Source organism: Chrysochloris asiatica, unplaced genomic scaffold, assembly GCF_000296735.1.
Source record: "Chrysochloris asiatica unplaced genomic scaffold, ChrAsi1.0 scaffold00262, whole genome shotgun sequence".
NCBI classification, from domain to species: domain Eukaryota; kingdom Metazoa; phylum Chordata; class Mammalia; order Afrosoricida; family Chrysochloridae; genus Chrysochloris; species Chrysochloris asiatica.
Genome location: NW_006408780.1, coordinates 214,916 through 241,223, shown reverse-complemented (window position 1 = coordinate 241,223; position 26,308 = coordinate 214,916). Strand labels below are relative to the sequence as shown.

At 44.1% G+C, this 26,308-nt stretch overlaps 1 protein-coding gene across 1 annotated transcript in view; it reads left to right on the top strand.

The window, feature by feature from the left end:
• Positions 1–26,308, top strand: part of FAM193A (family with sequence similarity 193, member A) — a 144,123-nt gene that overhangs the window by 25,051 nt on the left and 92,764 nt on the right. The window contains exons 2-4 of the mRNA XM_006874096.1: positions 9,237–9,397; positions 10,084–10,251; positions 24,082–24,316. Of these exons, the coding sequence (XP_006874158.1) occupies positions 9,237–9,397; positions 10,084–10,251; positions 24,082–24,316 (564 nt within the window). The remainder of the gene's footprint in view (positions 1–9,236; positions 9,398–10,083; positions 10,252–24,081; positions 24,317–26,308) is intronic.

Genomic DNA, 26,308 nt, shown 5'->3' with positions numbered 1-26,308 from the left:
GACTCAATGGCACCTGACAACAACAGAAGCTAATACAATGGAACCTTGTAGCATAAGAAGCCAACAGTACGTCACATGGCACCTGTGTGCAGTTGAGGCTCGTTATTCGTGGTGGTGATGTTCTGTAAGTTCCCCCGAATGTGTAATTAGCAAATACCAAGCCCTCTGTTTAAACCAAATGATTTAGAAAGGTGTGTACCAAGGTTGTTTTCTTGCTCCATACTTATTCAAGTTCAGTCTGTATGCTGAGCAAAAAATCTGACAAGCTGGATTATATGAAGAAAAATGTGGTATCAGGAGGAAGACTCGTTAACAACCTGAAATATGCAGATGATACAATTTTGCTTGCTGAAAGTGAAGAGGACTTAAAACATTTACTGATGAAGATCAAAGATAAAAGCCTTTGGTATGGATTGCACTTCCATATAGAGAAAACTAAAATCCTCACCACTGGACCAATAAATAACATTCTTATCAATGAAGGAAATATTGAAGTTGTCAAAGACTTCATTCTCCTCAGATCAACTACCAACACTCACGATGGAAGCAGCAGTCAAGACATCAAATGATGTATTGCATTAGGCAAATCTGCTACACAAGATCTCTTTAAATTATTGAAGAGCACGGATGTCAGTTTGAGGACTAAGGTGTGCCTGACCCAAGCCGTGGTATTTTCAGTAATCTCATATGCATGTGAAATGTGGACAGTGAATAGGGAAGACCATAGAAGAATTGATGCATTTGAGTTATGGTGTTGGAGGAGAATATTGTCAGAAGAACAAACCAATCTGTGTTGAAAGAAGTATAGCCGGAATGTTACTTGGAAGCCAGGATGGGTAAACTTCGTCTCTCATACTTCAGACATAGTATCGGGAGGGACCAGTCCCTAGAGACGGATATCATATTTGGTAAAGTGGGAGGATTGAAGAAAACGAGGAAGACCTCCAACGAGATGGATTGGCACAGTGGCAACAACAGTGGGTTCAGGCGTAGAAATGATTGTGAGGTGAGCGTGGGACCAGGTAGTGTTTTGTTTTGTTGTACGTAGGGTTGCTATGAGGTGGTACCAATTCGATGGCACCTAACAACCACAAAACCCCACTGTGTTTGACCTCCTCTGTGGTCTTTCCCCCACTCTGAACATACATATTATTTCTAGCACATTACTAAATACGGAGTTTGCATATACCAAGGATGACACTCTCCCGTCCTGAAGCTTCTCTTCCTGCTTCAGGAACCACTGTGCTAAACTTTGTAGTTAGTATTGCATTCCTTTAAAATAAAATGTCCTTTTCAGATCACATCTTATCACTTAGGTGTATATCCTAGGTGGTTGGTTACATAATTTTGGTTTTGAGCTTTATGAAAATGATAGGCTTTTGTTGCCTCTGTATCTTGTTTTTCTTTGCTTAGATTCATTCATACTGTGTGGGTAGCTGTAGTTTCTTCATTCTCACTCGTGCAGTGCAGTAGCTAACTATATACCACAGTGTATTCATCCACACTTCAGTGGATGGGCATTGAGTTGCTTCCAGCTTTTTGGCAGTTACAGAAAGTGCTGTCTAGGACATTTGTATATCTGTCTCCTGATGCTCTTTGATACGTATTTTGTTAGGATATTCATCTGTGAAATAATTTTGCTGCATTATAGGTCATTCAGTTATTTAGATTAGTAAAATAATGTCAGTTTCCTTAGTGATTGTACCAGTTTATATCCCCACCATCAGGGTTTGAGCGCCAGTTGATGCATACTCCTGCCAACACTTAGTTGGCATTGGGTGTAGACAGAGTTTGAAGTTGTTTGGGATTGGAAGGAGTAAGGTGGGCACACGATGACACTCATGGGTCCCGCTGAGGTACTAGAGGTTGTATATAACCCCCCCCCAGGGAAAGCCACCACTTCCATTGGAACAGAGCCCAGTCCATGATAAGGCTGTTAGGGGTGTGAGTGTCCATGGTAAGAGAATCCCTGTTGAAATCTGTTTTTGCTGTGTGTTTTGGAGCTGGAGAGTAGATTGAGTGATGTGGGGAAGAATAGGTCATGTGAGAAATGAACTAGTGCACGGGGGTAAGAGGTAGGGGTCAGGGTCACTGGGCAGCCTTGGTCCTAGGGAGCTGGATGCCACCAGTTTATACAGTGCCACCAGCTGTCTGTGGTCAAGGATGTGTCTGCTCTTTAATCCTTCTCAGTAGCAGGTGCTGGGATAGGGTGGCTGGGATGGGTCTTGATCAGGGTTTGTGGGTAGGTTGGGTGCGAGGACAGCCTCTAGGGGTCAGACAGCCAAGGCATCTCCTCTTGAGCCTCCTCTGTCCGTCTGGGCCCTACCTGCTCTGGCTGATCTTCCCAGCTACGCCTGGCCCAGAGCGGGCTCCAGAGATACTTTTTGAGTGAAGGGAGGAGCCTGCCCTTGATGGATGGACAACTGAGGAGATTGTTTCCGATCCTCATCCTGATGAGTGAGTAGCTGCTTTCAGGCCTGGGAGAGCTGTGCATGCAGGTCAAGGGCTCTGCTCTCGGCTGGATGCTAGGGGTGGTGTTTTCCGTGGAAGCCCACTGTGCTGTCTGCACCTGCCGTGAGAAAAGGACAGGTGGGTATCAGTGCTCACGCTGGCAGCTGAGGCCAGCCGCACAGTCCACCAGCCCTGCAAGGAACCTGCTACAGAGGAATCAGAGCCAGGCCGGCACTGAATTGAGCCGCTTGGTTTCAGCGAAACATGCGTTTCTTTAAAATGGTGTTGCTTTGAATTTTATTGGCTTTCAGTTTTGTTTGTATTTAAGTTATAAATAAACTTGTTGTAAAGTTTATATAGAGACTGAAAAACAGGTTAATACTGTGTTTAAGTCTGTGTATGTTTAAGCAACAAACTAGCTTAAGGCTGAGGGGAGAGGGTGACGTGTTGGGGAATTGCAGGCATTGCCTCGTTTGATTGCTTTTTACAGCTACTGCAATTTTAATAAATTGAAGGTTTCTTGCAACCCTGCATGGAGCATGTCTCTCGGCACCATTTTTCTAACAGTAGGTGCTCACTCCGTGTGTCTGGGCCACATTTTGATCCTCCTCACACTAGGTCAAACTTTATGGTATACTTCACACACTACTGGATAGTGTCAGCCTCACTTTATGCACCGGGAAACCAAAACCTCTGAGTGTCTTGCTTTATGGCAATAGTCACCATATTGCGGTGGGCTGGAACGAACTTCGCAGTGTCTCCAAGGTCTGCTTGTGTTTGTTCTTCAAAGGGTTCAGTTCGTGAAAAAACTGCATCATCCTTTAATTGCATTTTCCCACAACCTTTTGAAGTTCCCTCATATAACACTCATGCTCACTTAGCTGCACTAAAGGCTACTTGGTTGGTTGGTTGGTGGGTTGGCATGTGCTGTGGACCCTGTATAGGGACACTCTGTATAGGGTTTCTGAGCTGTACATTTTTATGGGAGCAGAAAGCCTCATCTTCCTTCTGTGGAACCACTGGTAGTTTCAAACTGCTGAACTTGAGATTAGCAGCTTCATTCATCATCACGACGCTGCCAGAGCTCCTTGAAGGCTACTTACAAGGTTGCTGTTTTTCTGTTTTCAAGGTTGATTTCTTTACTGTGGACGTAGGAGTTGGCATTTCATTCTGCTGTATCATTAAAACTATTGTAACAACTGCTTCTTTACACTAAGGAGTCATTAAAGGTATGTGGTGCCCTTACCTGTAATCAAGGCACGTGGACCCAATTTACATCAGCTGTGGAGTCCTAGTGCGGTGCTGTAGGACACGCATTGGACTGCTAACCACTGGCAGCTTCTCGGAAACACTATACAAGTTCACTGTGAGTTGGAACCGCTCAACGGCATTTAACAGCCACAATATAAGAGTTTGCTAAGCATTCTTCTGTATATTGAATGCTTGTATAAATATCTTCATAAAAACTTTCCTGTCTGCTGAGCGTAATGAGAATGGATGCTGATGCAATGTGTTGTGTTTGTTAGCGTTGCACTGACGGGGACAGAACTCTGACAGAAGCTTGATCTTTGACTTTCTTCACTTCAGATATTGCTTTCTGGACCATCTGTGTTACTGCATGCTGTTTAGTCTCCTTAGCTGCCATCGAGCTGGCCTCCAATTCATGGCGAGCCCCTTGTAACGAGCCCAGACTGTTGTGATCCATAGGTTTATCGCTGACTGATTTCTGGAAGTAGATCTCTGAGCCTTTGTCTCTAGTCCATCGTAGTGTGGAAGCTCTGCTGAATCCTGCCCAGTGTCACAGCAGCACTCAAGCCCACACTGACAGGTGGCTGTGCCCATGTGCACTGGCCGGGAACTGAACCTGTATCTCCCGCAGGGGAGCTGGAGGAGAGGATTCTGCCGCTGGCCGCTGAGCCACCACTGCCCTCATGTGTGAGGTCGTAGTTAACGCTTCTCTCCGTCCTGCTGGGTACTATCCCATTCACCACTGAATGGACATTGTGTTTCCATGTTTGGGCTACTTAGTGACCTTGGGTTATGAGTCTGCATGTGAAGGAAACTCTGGGTGCTGTGGCCAGTGTACGATGGCATCACAAGGAGCTGCCACGCTGACTTCCAGAGCCCTCTCTGAGGATCCCTGATCCTTGTGCTGGTGAGTGCTGGCCATTGGCAGTCCATATTTACAGCCCCCTTAGTGTCTCCAGTGTTTGTTGTCTCGGCGTGCGGGTTTTACTACTGTTGCTGTCGAGTGTCTTTTCATGGGCTTATTTCCCGTTTGTATCTGCTTTCTGGAGGAGTAACCGTGTAGATCTTTTGCATGTTTTTAATTGGGTGATTTTATCTTCTTGTTGGATTGTGAGTTGTTATGTACCATCGAGTTGGTGCTGACTCATAGCGACCCTCTGTGCAACAGAACAATACACCGCCTGGTCCTGTGCCAACCTCACCATCGTTGCTACGTTTGAGCCCATTGCTGCTGCCACTGTGCCAATCCATCTCTTTGGGGGTCTTCCTCTTTTTCTCCGATCCTTCACTTTACCAAACATGATATCCTTCTCCAGTGACAGGTCCCTCCTGATAGTATGTCTGAAGTGTGAGATGGAGTCTGGTCATCCTAGCTTCTAAGGAACATTCTGGCTGTACTGCTTGCAACATAGATTGGTTTGTTCTTCTGGCAGTCCATGGTACTGCCAGAATATTCTCCTCTAAGATGATAATTCAAATGCATCAGTTCTTCTACAGTCTTCCTTACTCATTGTTCAATATTAACATGCATATGAGGTTATTGACAATATCATGGCGTGAGTCAAGTGCCCCTTAGTCTCTGAACCTACATCTTTGCTCTTGAGCACTTTAAGGAGGTCTTGTGCAGCAGCTGTGCCTAATGCAGTACCTCGTTTGATTAATTGGATTGTGAGAGGTTTTTATATATTCTATAGACTAACTCTTTGTATGCATTTTGCAAATATTTCCTCATAGTGCGTGTGAGTCGGAACCAAATCAAAAGGATTTAACAAACAACCGCAGTGTGTGACCTGCCTTTCTGTTACAGAGCAATTTTGTTCTTTTGAGCCAAAGTTTTCAGTTTTAATTAAGCCCAATTTATGAATTATTAAATGATCTGTCCTTTGCATGTTCTTCTCACGAAGCTTTTGCTATCTGAAGTTTATTGTTAAGTGCCATGGAGTTGGTTCTGACTCACAGTGACCCTGTGTAGGGTTTCCGAGTAGCTGTTGGTGGGTTTAACTTCTGTCTAGTGCTTGTCCTTCAGTAGAGCTGTAAAGATTATATATACATAATCTTTATAAAGATATATATATATTTTTTGTTGTTGTTTGTTTGTTTCCTTGTAGATGCCTGAGTTCTAGCTTTTCTCAGTGTGTGTGTCACGGCTTTGGGCTAAGTGCTGTACTGGCTGTGGAGAAAGGGGTTAGGTTCTTTGCATGCATATTCCAGTTGCCCCAGTGCTCAGTATTGAAAAGATGAGGTTTTCCTCATGACTATCTTGGTACCTTTTTCAGAAACCAGTTGACCCTGTATGTGGCTCTACTTGTGGACTCTGTATTCAACACCACACCAATATCTATCCTTTTGTCTGTCTTGATAATGGAAGAAGCTTTATAGTAAGTCATTAGATTAGGTAGTAGAAGTCCTTCAACTTTACTCTTTTTCAAAAGTGTTTTGGGTATTCTAGATCCTTTGCCTTTCCATCACAGATACCAGCGTTGGTTTGTCAGGTTTAATTGATGCGGTTTAATTTAGTTCCGGGTTTGAATTAAGTATAGTGCCAGTTAAGATTGACCAAACTTACCCTTGGGGATCAGCTTTTAGTTGCATAATAGATAGGCCTATAAAGTGAGCAAGGACACAGGAGGAGGACACAACTCGTGAGAACACTCAGCCACACCAGACCCCATGGGCAGGATTTGCCCCCAAACAATGCTCAGAAATCAAGAAGGGAAAGCAGAGGAGACTTAAGGAAAATGGGGAACCCCAGAGGAAGGGGGAGAGTGCTGTTAATGTTGTGAGGATTGCAGCCGATGTCAGAAAACACATATAAATCATTGAATGGCAAATTTCATTGGTTCTTTAAACTGCCACCCAAACTGCAATAAAAAGTTTTAAAATTTGTGTTATTTTGAGTCTGTAGATCAGTTTTAGAAGAAATAACACCTTAGCACTATCGACTCTTTTAGTCCATCAGGATGGAATAGCTCTTCATTTGTTTAGCTCTCTCCAATGTATTCTCAACCTTCTTGGGTAGTCTTCAATCTTACAGGCACTGCAGAATTTACTGAAAAATTTCCAAAGTATTTTACATCTTGTTGCTTTAAAAGATTTCAGTATCTAATTATTCATTTATCGTATAAGGAAAGTCAATTGATTTTTGCATATTGACCTTGTATCCTCTTGGTAGATTACTTAGGATTCTGTACATAGACAGTCATTAGCTGCAAACACTATTTCTTTCTTGCCCATCTCTGTGTCTTTTATTCCTTATTTTTTCTTTATTGCATTGACTAGGACCTCCAGTAATGGTGAATTCTTGTTCTTGTTATGTGCTGTGGAGTCGGTTCTGACCCATAGCGACCCGTACAGGGTTTCCGAGGCTGTAAATCTTTACGGGAGCAGAAAGCCTCATCTTTCTCCCGCGGAACAGCTGGTAGTTTCGAACCGCTGCCAGTAGTGTAAGTGGACCTCCTTCCCTTGTTCCCAGTCTTAGGCATCAAGAAAGCCTCAGCCTTTCATTAAGTATGATGTTGGTGCTGTTGTTGAATAAATGCTGCTGAGTCGGTTCCAACTCATAGTGACCCTGCGGTTGGCAGTTCAATGCTTATACTATAGTGCCACACCAGGACTCTAGTTAGATGCTGTTGTGGTTATTGTTAAGTGCTGTTGAGTTAGTTTCGACTCATAGTGACCCAGTATAGGATTTCCAAGGAGAATCTGGTGGGTTTGAACCACTGACCTTGTGGTTAGCATCTGTTTTGACTTTTCTGAATTTCTTAGTTATCCAGTGCTACTCTAACAGAAATATCACAAACAGAATGCATTTAACAAGCAGAAATTTGTTCTCTCACAGTTTGTTGTTGTTGTTAAGTGACATCAAGTTGGTTTCGATTCATAGCAACCCTGTATAGGGTTTCCAAGAAGCAATTGGTGGATTTGAACTGCCAACCTTGTGGTCCAGTGCTTATCTTTACCAGGAGACTCTGAAGTCCCAGTTCAGAGCTCTGGCTCTACAGAAAGGTCCTGGTCCGCTATGAACACCTGCTGGCCCAGCTTCCCGTAGTGGTCTCCGTGTGTCTTGGTGTCAGTTTTCTCCTGGATTTAGGAGCTTTAACAGCCTAGGGACCCCAGGTCCCAGGGGCACAGTTCACCCCTGGCTCTCCCTTCATGGAGGTAACAGGTCCTTCTCACTCTACTTCGCTTCTCTCTCCTTTTATCTCTTGGAATATAGAAGGTGTTATAGGCCGCACCCCTGGGAAACTTTCCCTGCCATCAGATCAGGGTTGTTGTGGGATTCAGGATGTTGCGTCCCTCCTTTAATGCTCTTACTGGCTTACCACATCAGTTCACATCCTGGGGTGTCAGCACTTAACTGCCAAACCAATGAGCATCATGACACAGCCCATGTTGACAGATATTTGGTGGGGGAACACAACTCAGTCCAGAGAGTTACCATAAATGGTTATTGAAATTTGTCAAATTGTTTTTCTGCGTCTAGTGAGATGATGGTTGTTGTTGTTGGTACTGACTCATAGTGGCCCTATGCACAACAGAACAAACACTGCCTGGTCCTGCATCACACTCACAATCCTTGCGACGCTTGAGTCCATTGATGATGCCACTGTGCCGATCCATTTTGTTGGGGGTCTTCCTCTTTTTTGTTGACCCTCCTCTTTACCAAGCATGATATCCTTATCCAGTGATGGGTCCCTCCTGATAATATGTCCAAAGCATGAGAGACAAAGTCTGGCCATCCTGGCTTCTAAGGAGCCACTCTGGCTGTATTTCCAATACAGATCGGTTTGTTCTTCTGGCAGATTATGGTATTTTTAATATTTTCCAACACCATGACTCAAATGCATCGGTTCTTCTATGGTCTTCCATATTTATTGTTCTTGTCAACAGCAGGGTGGAGAGCAGTATTCTGTTCTGAGACAACAGTAACCAGAAGAGGTGTTTGGGGACAGGAACACCTGTGTGGTGGTGTTTATGTCCTCCTGACTGGTTGTGGGTTGAGAACTTGATTGACGTTTGGCTGTTGTTGGGCAGTAGAGGTAGGGAAAGCTGGTCCTGCTTCATTGAACATCTTTACTGGGGTTCCAGGAATTCATTGAGGTATTGGCTTGCTCAAGCCTCCACTTCCTTGCTGAGAGCAGGCAGCCTGACCCCACGGTCTGAGAACTCCCTGGGTGCTGCAGTGTGGCTGTGAGGAGGCTGCCAAGTGCCTTCCCAGAGGTCCCCACTGGAGTGACCACCACACAGGCTGAGGAGCATCTTGGAAGTAGAACTGTTTTTAAAGAAAGGAGAAACTACATAGAATCTTTTCACCCAATTATCACATAAAACATCAGAAGGTAGAAAGCAATTGGTTCCAACAAAATTCTTGATTGTTAGAAAAATAAGTTTTTTGTTTTTTTCTTTGTCATGTCTTCAGTGTCTTAGTTTTTAACCATTTTTTTACAAGGCCCTTTTTTCTACTCTGTAAATAAGAATAGACGCCGTAAACATTTGTTGAACGTAACCAACCTATTAATAATCTGTTTGCAATGCAGAGCCAAGATTTTCTCCTGCACAACCCCCTGGGAGGACCACAACCTGAGGCGGGAAGCAGCGGGAGACTGACTCTGGGCCCCCAGACGCTCCCCTCCGCGGGACTCAGCACCTCCACCCCTGCCGACGCCACCTGCACCTGCGAGGCCTGCAGCGAGCGCAGGTGTGTGGTCCCTGGATCTGTGCTTATTAGCAAGGGAGGGAGGAAGCTGATTGGTGTTGAGAAATGACACAGTCCTTCCAACTGCTCAGGGAGTCTGACTGTATAGCCTGGTTACTGTGAGGAACAGCCAGATGAATAAGGTAGGTAGGCTTCTCTGCCTGGGAGGAAGTTACACAGGAGAGAATCCTGGGAAGGAGAGAAGACAGACATCGTTAGAATAGTGGATCCATGTAAGTAGACATGAAGGTTAAGTGGAAGAGAGAGAAATGGCTTCTTCCTGGAGTGATGGGGAACCCACAGACAGGTGGGGTGCAGAAATGACTCTGCCCAGCTGGGGATGGTCAGCACCAGCACTCCCGAGTTGAGAAACTTATTGTGCCTGTTCTTGAGATGTGAGGAGGGGCTACAACCTCACTGAGATGCAGGTCTAAGGAGCTGAGTAGACAGGGCTGCTCTAGGAAGCCATCCTTACTGTGGTTACAGAAGATGGAGTTGCAGGCTCCCAAGACTTGAGATGGAAGCGTGTCAGTGAATACGGAATTGAAGTGCATGGGCCAAAGTGACACTTATGTGAATGGTGTGCCGTTCTTCTGTCCTGCTCTAGGGAAGTCTTAGGGCCATGAGAGAAAACAGGTAATGTTCATTTTTCTGTCCTCACTCTTTTTATGTCTTACATTATTTCACAGAGACATTTCGGCAGAGACAGACCGAGAGTCTCAGCAGCTGCAGAACTCCTGGTCTGAAGTACGCTACATGGTGCGCTGCATATACCGGCAAGCCGGGACCCCGCTGGCAGACGACCAAGACCAGTCTCTCGTACCTGACAAAGAGGGCGTGAAGGAACTAGTGGATAGGTACATGTGGCCACCCTGGTGCGGATGGTGGGGCGTCTCACTCGGATAGGAGCTCCTGCCATTATTTGGGGAAAGGACCTCCCTGCTGACTCAGCCCTTGGTGCTGAAATTTTCAAGGTTGTTATCAGACAAACTAGCAAAGCAAACCCTGTGGGCGCAGAGTTTTCAAGGTTTCTAATTCTGGTCCAAAGAATTACTGTCTAAAATTGAAAATGAATGGAAATGTTGACACCATTTCTTAATATCCTTAAGACTGGAGGTTATGCCTACCATTTATTGTTGCATGCTGGGGACCGTGCAAAGGGTTTTCATGATCACGTTTGCGTCTGTTCACCCACAGAGAGGGAAAGGTAGACCTGTCCACTGGTGAGGTGAGGGAGCTGAGGCTTGGTGAGGCCCAGCAGCTAGGGACGGGGCACATAGCACGGGAGTGGAGAGCCACCTGGAGCCAGGCCTGGGTCAGTGCTATCTCACCTGCCATGCCTGTTCTCCTAGGCCAGGCAGCGCGGAACATGGCTGGCTTTGTTCTATAGCAGATACGTTATTTCCAGAAGCAAAAGAGAATTTGAGGTGGGCATAATTCTTTTTTCTCCTAACAGTTTGTATGTGGCTTTATTTGCTTTTTAATTCCTTTTTTTTTTTTTTTAAATATTTCCAGTGAAAACAATAATTTCATGCAGATGTTCAGTGGATAAGTTCTCATATTGTTTTTTTCCCCCACATCTTGAATTCTACATCTTTTGAGGTTATGTTTGTTGTTGTTTGCTGTATAATAGACTTCACCGCTAGGCAGGAGTAGCCATTAGCCTTAGATTACATTACTTTATTGACTAGTGGATGGATTAGCCTTGGGTTACATTGATATATTGCCTAGTAGATGGACTAACCATTTGTTGTTGTTAGGTGCCAATGAGTCGGTACCGAGTATGCACAACAGAACGAAACACTGCCCAATCCTAGGCCAACCTCACAATTGTTGCCACGCTTCAGCCCATTGATGCTACTTTGCCAGTCCATCTCGCTGGGGGTCTTGCTTTTTTTCTCTGACCCTCCTCTTTACCAAACATGATAATCTTCTCCAGCAACTGACGCTACATCGGAAGTATAAGAGACGAAGTTTGGCCATCCTGGCCTCTTAGGAACACTGTAGCTGCACTTCTTCCAGCACAGAGCTATTGGTTCTTTTGGCATCTTCCACTAACACCATAACTCAAATGCATCAATTCCTCTACAGTTTTCCTTATTCACTGTCCAGCTTTCACATACATAGGAGGTTACTGAAAATACCATGGCTTGGGTCAGGCACACCTTAGTCCTCAAGTGGACATCTTTGCTCTTCAATACTTTAAAAAGTTCCTGTGCATCAGATTTGCCCAATGCAATACGTCGTCTGATCTCTTGACTACTGCTTCCGTGAGTGTTGATAGTTGATCCAAGAAGAATGAAGTCCTTGACAACTTCAATCTTTTCTCCATCGATAAGAATGTTGTTTATTGGTCCAGTGGTGAGGATTTTTGTTTTCTTGACATTGAGATGCAATCCATACCAAAGGCTGTGCTCTTTAATCTTCATAAGTAAATGTTTCAAGTCCTCTTCACTTTCAGCGATCAAGGTTGTATCATCTGCATATCGCAGGTTATTAATGAGTCTTCCTCCAATCCTGATGCCACGTTTTTCTTCATAGAACCCAGCTTCTCGGATTATTTGCTCAGTATACCTGTAGAATAAGTGTGGTAAAGAATACAACCCTGTCACACACCTTTCTTAATTTAAACCATTCAGTGTTCCCATGTTCTGTTCGAACAACTGCCTCTTGGTCCATATACAGATTCCTCATGAGCACAGTTTGTCCATAGCTTGTCATGTTGCAGTGTTGTCCATGCATATAATTGAAAGTCATTGCGTAGTCAATAAAGCACAGGTAAACATCTTTCTGTTGTTCTCTGCTTTCAGCCAAGATCCAGCGGACATCAGCAATGATATCTCTCATTCTACATCCTCTTCTGAATCTGGTTTGAACCTCTGGAAGTGCTCTGTCAATGTATGCTTATAGCCGTTTCTGTACTACCTTTAGTAAAACTTTACTCCCATGGGGTATCAAAGAGATTGTCTGATGATTTCTGCATTCTGCTGGCTCACCTCTCTTTGGAATGGGCACAAATACGGATCTCTTCCAATCAGTCGGCCAGTTAGTTGTCTTCCAAATTTCTTGGCAGAGATGAGTGAGTGCCTCCAGTGTCGCCTCACTTTCTTGAAAGATTTCAATTTTTATTCCATCAATTCTTGGTTCCTTGTTCTTTGCCATTTCCTTCAGTGCACCTGGACTTCTTCCTTCAGTTTTATTGGCTCTTGATCATATGTTACTTCTTGAAATGGTTGAACATCAGCCATTTCCTTTTGGTACAGTGACTGTATGTATTCCTTCCATCTTTTTTGTGCTTTCTGCATCATTCAATAATTTGCCCAGAGAATCATTCAATAATGAAAGTCAAGGCTTGAATTTTTTCTTTAGTTCCCCAGCTTGAGAAATGCTGAGCGTGTTCTTCCTTTTTGGTTTTCTGATTCCAGATCTTTGCATATTTCGTTGTAGTGTTTGACTTTGTCTTCCTGAGCTGACTTTTGAGATTTTCTGTTCAGCTCTTGGACCTCCTCATTTCTTCCATTTGCTTTAGCATCTCTGTGCTGGAGAGTAAGTTTCAGTGTCTCTTCTGATACCCATTTTGATCTTTTCCTTCTTTCTTGTCTTCTTAATGACTTTTTGCTTTCTTCCTGTGTGATGTTCTTTCTTGATGTCAACCCACAACTCTTCTGGACTTTGGTCTTTAGTGTTTAATGTATCAAATCTGTTTTTCAGATGATCTCTAAATTGAGGTGGGATATATTCAAGGTCATATTTTGGTTCTCGTGGACTTGTTTTCATTTTTTTCAGTTTCAGTTTGAATTTGCAGATGAGCAATTGGTAAGTCTGTTCCACAGTCTGCCCCTGGCCTCGTTTTGACCTTGTATAGGGTTGGGAAGGGTTGGGACTAACCATTAGCCTTGAGTTGTATTACTGTATTAATTAGTGGATGGATTTGGCCAGTGTGTGAAGAGTGTTCCAGATCCTAGTGTGGTACTGAGAGTTAATGCGCTGGACTGCAAGGTCGGTTTGAACCACAAGGTTGGCATTTGAAGCTCACCAGCCGCTCTTCGGAAACCCTATCCAGGGTCTCTGTGGCTTGGAACCGACTTGACAGCCCTTAACAACAACAACTGATGGTATATGCCTTTCTTTAAAAGTTAAGCTTTTTAATGAATATCCGGAAAATATGTATATAACCGAACCCATTGTGGATGCATAGGAAGAGGCTGAAATCAAGTTTAAAAAAGAAAATAGAGTAACATCACACTAAATGGCACAAGTAGGAGAACATAGGGGTGTGTTCCTCCACCCAAGCTCAACTGAATGGGAAAGAGCAATTGGAATCAATTCTTTTGGAATTCTGGAAACTGAATAGACAAGCAGCTGGGTAGGGCCTGGTAAAGGGGGAGACTGGCTCACTAGTCAGTAAGCTGTGTAGGCAAAGTCACTACCATGGTGCCCAGACCCCATTTCTTAGCCCTGCCGTAATAGAGAGTGGTTGGCTGGTGCCTAGACAGGTGGCGTGGACCTGTCCCCCCAGGATTTGGGGGTGTGGACTTTGCTTGGTGTGGCAGTACAGATATCTGCTGTGGTCTCAGCCTTCTTGTCAGCAGTAGCTTCACCCAGTGGCAGTGGCTTGAAGGACCCATATGCTCTTGTTGTTGTTAAGTGCTGTTGAGCTGGTTCCGACTCATAGGGGCTCTCTATATGGTTTCTGAGGCATAGCTGGTGAGTTTGAACCACCAGTCTTGAAATTAGCAGTTCAGTGTTTATCCTGTAGCACCACACCAGGCCTCTCTTTTTTCTGGTGATATTCATGTTTAATCATGACGATAGGAATGCATGCTTTGCACAAAGAGTTTGGAACAGATGATTAGACCCTTAATCAAGTACCAGTCAAGTAATCCATGAGGAGTTTTAACACAAAAACTCAGACCATCAGTTCTGAACAATAATGTACAAAGACACACACACAAGGAATAATCAGAAAGTACTGCTACTTTGTTCATACATGTTCATACGTGCATGGGTCTTAAGCATGTCCCTGTGATAGGTGATGGCTACAGAGCAGTTCTCTCAGTAAGATACTTGTGTTCGTCTCATTAGGGTGCCTTTTTGTGTTTTGGTAATACATTTTAAGATAAAACTCAAATGAACCTCTTCCCAAATCACTGTAGCTTTGCAGCATGTGTACAGGAATGCTTTGTTGTTGTTGTTGTTAAGTGCCGTCGAGTCGGTTCCGACCCATAGTGACCCTGTACAGGGTTTCTGAGGGTGTAAATCTTTACGGGAATAGAAAGCCTCATCTTTCTCCCGTGGAGCAGCTGGTAGTTTCGAACCGCTGACCTTAAGGTTCGCAGCCCAATTTGTAACCACTACGACAGGAATGCTACCCCACATAAAACAATGCTCTAAGGAAGGTTAGGGAGAGCTCAGAGTGAGCCAAGAGAGGGAAGACTGTCAGCTTTAATGAATGAAGAAACTGTGGCTGGAGTCAAAAAACAGATGATGTTACCACTGATGGGGTAGTGACTGAAGTTGGGATCTCATGTGGTTTGGCAGTTTTCAATTTCAAGCAGAAAATAGCAAGACTTCAGCAAGCTGTTGGATTGATGGGAGCCAGCAGCATTTTACACAGATCAGCTAGCTCAAAGAGGTGATCAGTCTTTTAAGCCAGACTGAAGCTAATGAGGACAATTTTGTGGAACTGTTTGTAACCCAGGGACAGATCTTAGATGTACCAATATAATCCAGAGAGCAAGATCCATTGAGAACAATGGCTTCTGAGACAATCGGTTGGGTTGGGTCGGTTCAATTCAAGGCAGAGAGGTTCGATTAGAAGGTTTTGGTGACCGCTTTTAGGAATTCCAAAGGCGTTGTTACCTTGTTTACTTGTGTTTTATTAACTATGCAAAAGCATCCAACTGTGTAGCTCATAACAGACTATAGGTAATATTGTGAAGAATGGGAATTCCAGAACACTGTATTGTCCTTCTATGGAACCTGTACAAACAGAACAGGGGAATACTGCACCGTTTCAAATCAGGATAAGTACGTGTCAGTGTGGTATCCTTTCACCATACGTATTTGATCTGTATGCTGTGCGCAGATTATCACAACCTTGCTTGCTGAAAGCCTTACTAACGAAGACAATAGAATGCAGCTGTTGTCTTAGGCTGGATTCTTTAAAGGAACCCAAACCGTAAAGTTTGTATAGGTATATATAAAGAGAAGTTTTATCCAAGAGATGGCTCACGTCATTGTAGATGTGGTCACTCCCAAGTCCCTGGGTTAGATGTCAGACCAAAGGCTTCAGACTCCCATAGCTGCAGAACTGATGAACCAAGATTGGTGGGTCAGACAGCAGATCAGACGGCAGAACGGACAGCAGGATAGCAAGTCCAGCAGGTAAGAAGGCGTTGTCTAGGATCACCTGGTTGCTGATGACTTCCAGGATCAGCAAGTAATAGAGCCAGGCCACTGACTCAGGTCCAGAGAAACAGAGGTCAGATGATGAGCCAGATCCAAGATCCAGACGAAAAAGAGAGCAAGCGAGTTTGGTCAGAGGGTCCCATATGTAGGAAGGATACAGGTCACACCTCCAAGAAACTTCCCTACAGTTGATTAGCTGCTCATAGCAGACCTCATCATAGACTTGATCACATTATATTTGATCTCATCATGGGGAGTCAAGTATTGAAATGTGCAAAGGCCTGGAGTTAGAAAACCAAAACTAAAGAACATGTTTAGCCTTTCTCAAGTTGATGGGACTACAGTAAAAAAATTCAAGTGAGGACTTATGTTCACGAGTTCTATGGACAAAATGTTGAATGATGCAGAAAGCATCAAAAGAAGATGGAAGGAACATACAGAGTCACTGTACAAAAAGGAAATGGTTGATGTTAAACCTTTTCAAGAGGTGGCAAATGAACAAAAGTCAATGGTACTAAAGGAAAAAGTTCAAGATGCGTGAAGGCATTGGCATAATTAATGGAATATAAATTGAAATCTTAACAACAAACTGATGCAGCAGTAGAGGCACTCACTTATCTATGCCGAGAAATTTGGAAGACAGCTCTGGAAGACATCTGTATTTGTGCGCATTTCAAAGAGAGGTCACCCAACAGAATGTGGAATCGTGAAGCAATGTAACTAATATCACACGTAAGTAAATTTTTGCTAAAGATGATTCAAAATGGCTGTGACATAACATTGACAGGGAACTGCTTGAGGTTCAAGTCCGATTCAGATGAGGGTTTGGAGCTAGGGGTATCATTGCTGACATCAGATGGATCCTGGCTGAAAGCAGAGAATACCAGAAGGATGTTTACTTCTGTTTTATTAACTATGCAAAGGCTTTTGATTTTGTGGATCCCGACAAGTTATTGACAACATTGTGGAGAACGAGTATTCCAGAACACGTAATCGAGCTCCTGAGGAATCTGGACATAGACCAAGAAGCAGTTTGAACAGAACAAAGGAATACTGAATGGTTTAAAATAGGGGAAGGTGTGCACCAGAGTTGTATTCTTTCAGCATACTTATTCAGTCTGTATGCTAATTATATGAATCATATAATCGAGAAGCTAGATTATACGGAGAAGAATGTGGCATCGTGATTGGAGGAAGACTTATTAACCTATGATATGCAGATGATGCAACCTTGCTTGCTGAAAGTGAAGAGGACTTAAAGTACTTACTGATGAAGAACAAAGATCACAGCCTTCAGTATGAGTTGTACCTCAATGTAAAGAAAAAGGAAATCCCTGCTATTGGACCAATAAATAACATCCATATAAGTAGAGAAAAGACTGAAGTTGTCAAAGACTTCCATTTTGCTTTTATCCACTATCAACACTTAAAGTATTCAAGTGTTCAAATAGCAAAAAATGACAGAAATAAATTCTTCATTATCAGTTACAACTTAAATATAAATGGAATAGACTTTCCTATTAACAGGTAGATAATTGCATATTAGTTTCTAAAAACATCCGTCTGTTTGCTGACTAGGAGTCCTGATGTGGCACTGTAGGATAAGCACTCCACCTCAGGGTTGGTGTAAACCCCAAAGTTGGCAGTTCCAACTCTCCACATGCTCCTCAGAAACTGTACACAGGGTCTCTATGAGTCAGGTCTGACTCAGCAGCACTTAACAGAAACCACCTTTGCTGAATACAAGGAACAGTCTTTATACATGAAGTTGAAGATAAAAGTATGCGAAAAGATAGTTCATGAATATAATAATCAAAGTAGAGTTGGGTTATGTTCAAACAATACATAAAGTATCAGATGAAATAGACTTTATGTCATAAAAGGTTTCAGGAAGAAGATATAATAGTTATTAACTTACATGTATGTAACAGCCAATTCTCAATATATAGATGGAAAAGTGTGCAGAACTGAAAAGAGAAATAGACTGTTCTATAATACGGAGCTCTGGTAGCGTAGTGGCTACGAATCGGGCTGTGAACTTCAAGGTCGGCAGTTTGAAACTACCAGCCTTCCGCGGGAGAAAGATGAGGCTTTCTGTTCCCGTAAAGATTTACAGCCTCGGAAACCCTGTACAGGGTCGTTATGGGTCGGAACCGACTCCACGGCACATGACAGCAACAACAAATAATAATAATAGGAAGTCCTGGTGTGGCGCTGTGGGTTAATGCGCCAGACTGCAAAGCAAGCCAGTTTGAACTACAAGGTTGGCAGTTCAAGCTCACCAGACACTTCTTGGAAACCCTATACAGGGTCGCTATGGGTCAGAACCATTTCAATGGCACTTAGCAACAACATAAAAATCATAGAGTCCAAATCATAGAGTCCTGGTGTGGTGCTGTGTTACTGCACTGGACAGCAAAATTGGTTTGATCCACAAGGTCGGCGGTTCAAACTCACTGACCGCTGCTCAGAAACCCTAGACAGGGTCGCTACGGGTTTGAACCAACTTGACAGCTTTTGCAATATAATAATATGGTGTGGTGATGTAGGATAAGCACTGGACTGCAAACCACAGGGTCGTCAGTTCAAATTCACCAGCTGCTCCTTGAAAATTCTATACGTTATGAGTTGTAACCAATTTAACAACAGTAATAGTATTTGTGAGACTTCAGGAACCCACTTTGATTAGTAGGCAGAACAACTATATGAAAGATCAATAAGGAAATAAGATGACACAAAAACATTATATAAACTAGTGAGACATTTAAAAAAAAATTGCATACAAAACTAGCCAACAATAGCAGAATACATTCTTCTCCAGTGCACATGAAATGTTCTCCAGAATTTACCATATATTAGGTAACAAAGCAGTATTGATAAATTCAATGAGATTGAAATCTTACAAGTTTCTTTTTTGATTATTGTTGTTGCTCGGTACCATCAAGTCAATTCCAACTCGTCACAACCCTGTATAGGGTTTTCGATGAGTGATTGGTGGGTTTGAACCGCCAGCCTGGTAATAAACAGTTCAGTGCTGATTCTGCATTGCCATATCAGGACTCTCTTTCTGATCATAGTGGAATGAATTTAGAGTTCAACTAGAGGAAAACTCCAGAGTGAGGTGGGGGTGGGGGTATCACAAATAATCTGGAATTTGAGCAACATCCTTTTAAAAGAATCCACCATTCACCTCTCAGTTTGTCGTACTGTGGTGGCTGTGTTAGTGTGATCCTGGAAACTATGGTGTCAGCATTTTAAAAACTACCAGGGCCACCCGAGGTAGACAGTTTCAGCTGAGCTTCCAGACTAAGACAGACTAGGAGTTAGGAGAGGCAGACTGCTACTGAATGTTTAGCCACTGAAAACCTTGTAAATAGTCATTGGAACATTGTTGAGTGCTGGAAGATGTGAACACATTATGAATAGCACCAGAATGTTGCCAGATGTAGTACCTGAAGATGAACCCTTCAGCTTGGAAGGCACCCACAAAAATGAAAATCCTCACTACTGGATCAATAAATAGCAATAAATAACATCATGCTGAGTGGGAAAGAGATCCATTCATTCAAGTTGTCAAAGACTTCCTTCTGTTGGGATCCATAATTAATACTTACATAAACTGCAACCATAAAATCAAAGAACATGTTTCATTTAGTAAATCTGCTGCCCAGAACTTCTTTAAAGTGTTCAAGAGCAAAGCGATTAGTTTGAAGACTAAGGTGTGCCTGACCCAAGCCATGACAGTTTCAGTCACCTTTTATGTATGTGAGAGTTAGACGATGAACAAGGAAGACTGTAGAAGAATTGATGCGTTGGAGTTATGGTGTTGAAGAGTATTGAAAGTACCATGGACTGCCAGATGCGAAAACAAAAATTCTGTGTTGTAAATACAGCCTGAATGTACCTAAGAAGCCAGGATGGCCAGATTTCATAACTCTCATGCTTCAGATACATTATCAGGAGGGGCTAGTTCCTAGAGAAGGGCATCATGTTTGGTAAACTAGCGGGTCAGTGAGAAAGAGGTGACTCCATTGAGATGGATTGACACAGTGTAAGTAGCAGTGGGTCTGGGTGTAACAACAATTGTGAGGATGGGGCAGGACTGGGCGTTGTTTCATTCTGCTGTGCAAAAGGTTCTTATAGATCAGAGCCAACTCAATGGCACCTACGAACAATAACTCTTAAAAAATCAGTTGGTCCAAGGGCAATTAGAAAGTACCATAAAACTAATGAAAATGAAAAACACAACAACAAAGCATTCCTAATGGGATGCAGCTATAGTTGTACTAAGGAGGAAATTGATAGCTGTAAACACCTACATCATTAAAGAAAGATGTATGGAATCAGTAGCCTACCATTGCACCTCAAGGAACTAGAAAAAGAAGGATAAGCTAGAACCAAAGGAAGCAACAGGAAGGAAATAGTAAAGAGCAGAGCAGAGGTAGCAAAATAGAGAACTGAAAAATTAGAGAATATTAATGAAAGCATGATTATTTGAAAGATCAGAGAAGCCAATAAACCTTTATTTGTTTATTTGTAAAGTTTTTATTGTGAATTGAATGAAGATAAACCTTTAGATTTGTTGTTGTTATTCTGTTAGGTTGGTTTCCAAGGAGTGGCTGGTGAGGTTGAGCCGCCGACCTTGTGGTTCAAACCAGCCCTGCAGTCCAGCACATTATCATGCAGCACGATACCAGAACTCCACACCTTTAGTTTTGTTGTTGTTGTTGTGAGGTGCCATCGAGTCAGTACCGACTCATAGCAACCTTATGCACAACAGAACAAAACACTGCCCGATCCTGGGCCGTCCTCACTATTTGACTTTGTTTTCTTGAACTGACCTTTGAAATCCTGTGTTCATCTCTTGTACCTCCTCACTTCTTCCATTTGCTTTAACATCTCTATGCTGGTGAGCTAATTTCAGAGTCTCTTCTGACGTCCATTTTGATCTTTTCCTTCTGTCTTGTCTTCTTAATGACTTTTTGCTTTCTTCCTGTATAATGTTCTTGATCTCATCCCACAACTCTTCTGGTCTTTGGTCTTTAGTGTTTAATGTATCACATCAGTTTTTCAGATGATCAGTCAGTAGAAGACGGGCATAAAAAAGGATCACACTGGGGTGGGAGGATGCCTCAAAACGTTCTCAGAAAAATGTCATTTTCTTTAAATTCAAATTTCCCATGAATGTTCTGAGCTCCCATCGTACATGAGAAATCCATGTTAACATACTCCATGATGAAAGACTAGACGTTTTCCCTCTAAGACAAAGGTTTTCTGTTTTTACCATTTCTACTCAGCATTGAAGGAGCTCTGGTAGCGTAGTGGTTACGAATCAGGCTGCAAACCGCAAGCTGCAGCAGTTTGAAACTGCCAGCTGTTCCGCAGGAGAAAGATGAGGCTTTCTGCTCCCATAAAGATTTACTGCCTCGGAAACCCTGTACAGGGTTGCTATGGGTCGGAACCGACCCCATGGCACATCACCACCACCACCACCACCACCACTCAACATTGTGTGAGGAGTTCTAGCAAGGGAAATCAGACAGGAAAGATAGAAGACATTCTGTTTCCAGATAACATGATCTTTTCTATGTAGAGAACCCTAAAGAATGTACAAACACACAGAGAAATGAACTTTCAGAGCAAATATATAAAACCAGGAAAGTTGCAGTCAACAAAATAATGAAATTCAGTGGTGGCGAGAATGTTTAGACATCAGAAGCCTATGCCATGCTGGTTAGAATGTAAATGGGTCAGAGGCTATGGAAAACTGTTTGGGGGCTCCTCAGAATTGAAACAGAATGACTAGATGATGTACTGGTCCCCTTCCTGGGTATATAAACACTGAGAGCAGAAGTATCCCCCTGAGGCTCACAGTCGTCAGAAGCTGGGAATGACGCCAGGGCCCATCAGTGTGGATGAATGAATGATGGCACATTCATACAGTGGAATAGAACTCAGCATGAAAAGGAACCACGGCATGGATGGTTCTTGAAAAGTTTTTGCTGAGTGAAGTAAGCCACACAGAGATATTTTACAATTCTACTTATATGCAGTATCTAGAATCATTGTTGTTGTTAAGTGCAGTTGAGTCAGTTCCAAGTCATAGCGATGCTACACAGGGTTTTCTGAAGCTGTGCATCTTTGTTGGTGCAAAAAGTCTCATCTGGTACCTGGAATGGTGCTGGTGATTATGTGCCATAGAGTCGATTCTGATTCTTAGTGACCCTATGTAGGGTTTCCAAGACTATTTATCTTTATGGATGCAGAAAGCCTAAGCTTCCTTCCATGGAGCATATATGGTAGGTTTGAATTGCTGACCTGTGGCTAGCAGCCCAACTTGTGACCCACTATGCTGCCAGGGTTCCATGGTGCTTAGGCTAGGTGGAGACAAAAGGATGAATAGAAGATTCAGGGGCTTTGGGGGCTGGGGGTAGGGGAGTGAGAAGTTAGTGTTCACGGGTCCCTTACCACACTTCTGGTTGTATCGTTCCCGCTGTCTATGATGACGTTATAGAGACAGACAGTGAGAGTTCAAGGATTGAGAGAGTGCATTTGGCGTCTTCAGTGTCCACTCAGGGTTCACTGAGCAAATGAGTGAATTCAGGAATTAACAAACGTTCACATCGTCTTCACCATACTGCCTTTTTTATAAAAACAAAAATAACAGCTGATCATTTCATTAAATGTGTAGAGTACAGGAACAAAGAAATTAACTGCATCTCCAATTCCACCATGTGGAGAGAGCTAAGGAGGACATGTCCAGGGCATTCGTGAGTTTGTCTTTCCTTTAACAGATGAAATACGTTTCGTCCCAGAGGACCATTGCTATACTAGTAATGACAATTGCATTGTTATGCTAAACATTCCTATTTCTATCTTAAATTTACTCAGCATATCAGGAACCCGATTAATCTGTGCTGCTTTTCAAACTACATGTTGTCTAAGAGTTCACTTGTCCACTGGGCTCTCATCTCTTACAACATATAAGCAATGTGGTTAATAGTTAATTAAAAGCAGAATAGATAACAGCCTACATTCTCTCACTTGTGTTCTTTGCTTTTGACCAAGCATGGTGCCCAGTAGGTAATAGGATCCATAACATCAAATGTAAGAATTGTGACAGTGACTTGCTTCTGACAGCTGTTGAAAAGAAATGGGGCCCTTCTGGTGGTGGGTGCTCGGGTGTGCTTTTGGATATTGTATCAGTGGCCCTTAGTTTCCATCTAGAGGTTCCTCCGAAGCACAAGATGAAAGCAGTATCCACCCTAGCCAGGGTGAAGCCAGGTGTAGTCAAGAGCAGGTTTTAAAGTGGATGATCTCCCAGGTCTGGAAGTTGGTGCAGGCAGATGTCCGTTAGAATTGTCTCCTGGTGGTGAAACATGCATTCACTTCCTGCCCTGCTGTCCAGGGTACACACTCTGTGCAATGTGTTGGTATTGTTTTTAGGATGAAAGAAGTTAAAGATAGGATAGCCCTTGTCTAAGGTGTTCTGTGAGTTGTTGTCAAGTGCTGTCGTGTCTGTCCTCATCGCGACCCTGTATAGGGTTTCTAAGGAGCGGAGGATTGGATTGAACTACTGATTTAGCAGTTAGTAGTCCAGTACGTTCTACAGTGCCCATTGGGGACTCGTGCTGCACCCTGTGGCCCACTAAGCTCTCTACAGGTGCTGTTGTCTTTCCATACGCTTGCACTGTGTGATGCTCAGTAATCTTGGGGTTGGTCGAGCTTTGCGCTTGCTGCTCGTTTTCATGGTGTGCTCTCACACCGATTCTAGCTATCTCTACAGGACAGAGGATGGTTGCACCCGGGTCTTGGGTGGGCTGTGATCTTTTCTGGAGCAGACCACCAGGTCTTTCTCCTGCACAATGGTTGGTGGGTTTGAACCACTAACCTTTCAGTTAGGATTCGAGCGCACAGATGTTAGCCTTCAGGGCCCCTTCAGGTTAGCTTAGCGGCCAGGACCCGGCACTTTGAGCCAGGCTGTTGAAAGTGAATCCAAACCCCACTGCCGTCTGGCTGTGGGATCTCTAACAAGGGCCTCAGCCTGGGTATGCCCAAGTTTCCCCATCGGTAAAATGGAGCAGAAAGGGCAGCAGCCGTCGGAGGGCTTCGTACATTAATGCAGGTGAAGGATCCATGCTAGCCAGAGGAAGTTCTCAGGAGATGCTGGTGACTCTGTGCCCAGGCTGCTCACCTGTAACGTGGGGTGTGGATGGGTGAAGGTTAAGGTTGATGGACCTAGCTGTGAGCCCTGACTCTCCTCTCTCTGTGTGCAGGCTCTGCGAGAGGGACCCCTACCAGCTGTACCAGCGGCTAGAGCAGCAGGCCCGGGAATATGTGCTGGAGATGAAAGTACGGCTCCTCAGACAGCTTTCAGCCTCCGCCAAGGTGAACCCTCCATCAGCTGTCCAAGGCCCTCCCCAGGCACACCAGTTCATCTCCCTGCTGCTGGAGGAGTACGGCGCCCTCTGCCAGGCTGCCCGCACAATCAGTACCTTTCTGGGCACTCTGGTAAGAAAAGGACTCCTTGTGTGATTGTAATGACTCCTGTGGAGGATGGTGTTGGGTGCCCTCAAGTTGGCTCTGACTCCTAGAGACCCCATGCCCAACAGAACCCGACACTGCCTGCTCCCGTGCCGCCCTCACCACCATGGCCGTAGTTGAGCCCATGACTGCAGCAGCTCTCGTGTCCGTCCGTCTCATTGAGGCTCTTCTCTTTTCCTCTGACACTCCAAGCAGAACGGCATGCGATAGAGTCTCACCATCTTGACTGCTAAGGAGCATTCTCACTGTACTGCTTCCAAAACAGTTCTGCTCATTCTTCTGGCAGGCCTTGGTGTATTCAGTATTCTTTGCCAATACCACAATTCAAAGGCCTCAATTCTTCTCTGATCTTTCTTACTGATTGTCTAGGTAGCTTAAATGAAAGGGTGCAAGTGTGTGGTCAGCTGAGGCTTTGAGGCCTCTGTGTTCTCATGTTCCCTGAGAACCCCTCTATCCCCTTCTCCCAGAGGCCCTATGCACATGGTCAGGAGAGAGCTTGCACTTGAACTTGGTGCAAATGTGCGTGTTTCCTCTCCTCTTGATCCTGGTGTTTGCAGACTTTGCTGCTTGAGAAAAGCGTTGAATAGGTTGCTATCCAGGTGATACTTCATGAAAATGGTGCCTAGAGAGCAAGGCAGGGTGTGGTGGGGAGGCAGTGAGGTAAGGAACAGTGTGCATATGCGTTAGCAGAGAGGCCAAGTAAGAAAACATGTGCTTGAAGTGAATTCAAACTGTTTTCGTTATGGCGGGCGACCTCGGCAGTAAGGCCATTGAGTTGGTTTCGAGTCATACTTACTCTGAATACAGTTTCTTAGAGTGGCTGGTGGGTTTCAATTGCTGACCTTGTGATTAGCAGCCCAGTGCTTATCCTCCAGCACCACACTGGGAATCAAGGAGAGCATGTTGATAGGCCCCTGGCCACGCTTGCGTGACTTTTTATCATTATTCAACAGTCCAGATGCCAAGACATCAGCCCACCTTCAGGGGACTCACAGCCTGACCCACAGAGCCCAGCAGGTGTGTTCTCACTGCGGCCACTGACCACCTTAGAAAGGCACCCAGTGCATGGAGCACGTGCAGGCAGGTGTGCCTGGTGGACAACCTTGGAAGTCTCGGCGCACATGCTGCTCGGCAGGAGAGCCACTCACAGCCACAGCCCTTCCTAACGGTCTGCAGTTTCATCAGCTCTCTGTTTATTCTCACACGCTACCTCATGGGGCTGCTTTACGGGGCAGTCTTAGTGTAAAATGACAATTTGAAACAAATATAGTGACCAGTGGATGCTACCTAATATTTTGAAACCCAATGATGTGTTTTTTTTTTTCTAACTTTAAAGAAGGTAACGGGCCATCTCTCTGGAAAAATTGACATCGACACAATTTTCACCAACTAATTTCACAGTTTCCTGGGCTTCCTCACAAACCCCTGGGATAGACCATTGCTGTTCCTGGAAGAGTCCTTTTGTGAGAAAAGCTTGCTAGGGTAACGGGTGGGCTTTGACTCCTGCTACGAGACGAGATGTAAAAAGTGCGGCATAAATCCACTAAGTGGTCCAGGCCTTCTTAGCTGTAGTGATTGTTCTTCATCTGCATCGCTCATGGCATCTCTCTCCTTGCTCTACTTATTGAAAATCTACCCGTTCATCAGATGTCCAAGTCCAGTGCCACCTCCTATTTGGACCTCTTTTTTTTTTTAACTTTTTAAAATTTTTTTCCTTTTTTAAACCAAAAGGATACATCCCACAGACCCGCCCCGCAGCTGTCAACAAACAGGTCCCCCTCCCTTCCTGAGTCCCGTGTTCCCAGCCACTCCATCTGTCCACGCCATTATCTGTGTCTCATTGCCTGGCCTCACTGCCTCTCTGGGTAGGGTCACACTTCCCGCTCCTCTCGCTTGATGGTCCCAGGGACCTCCGCTCCTAGGCTGCAAAGTCAATCAATGTCCTCCTTTTGCCCCCCC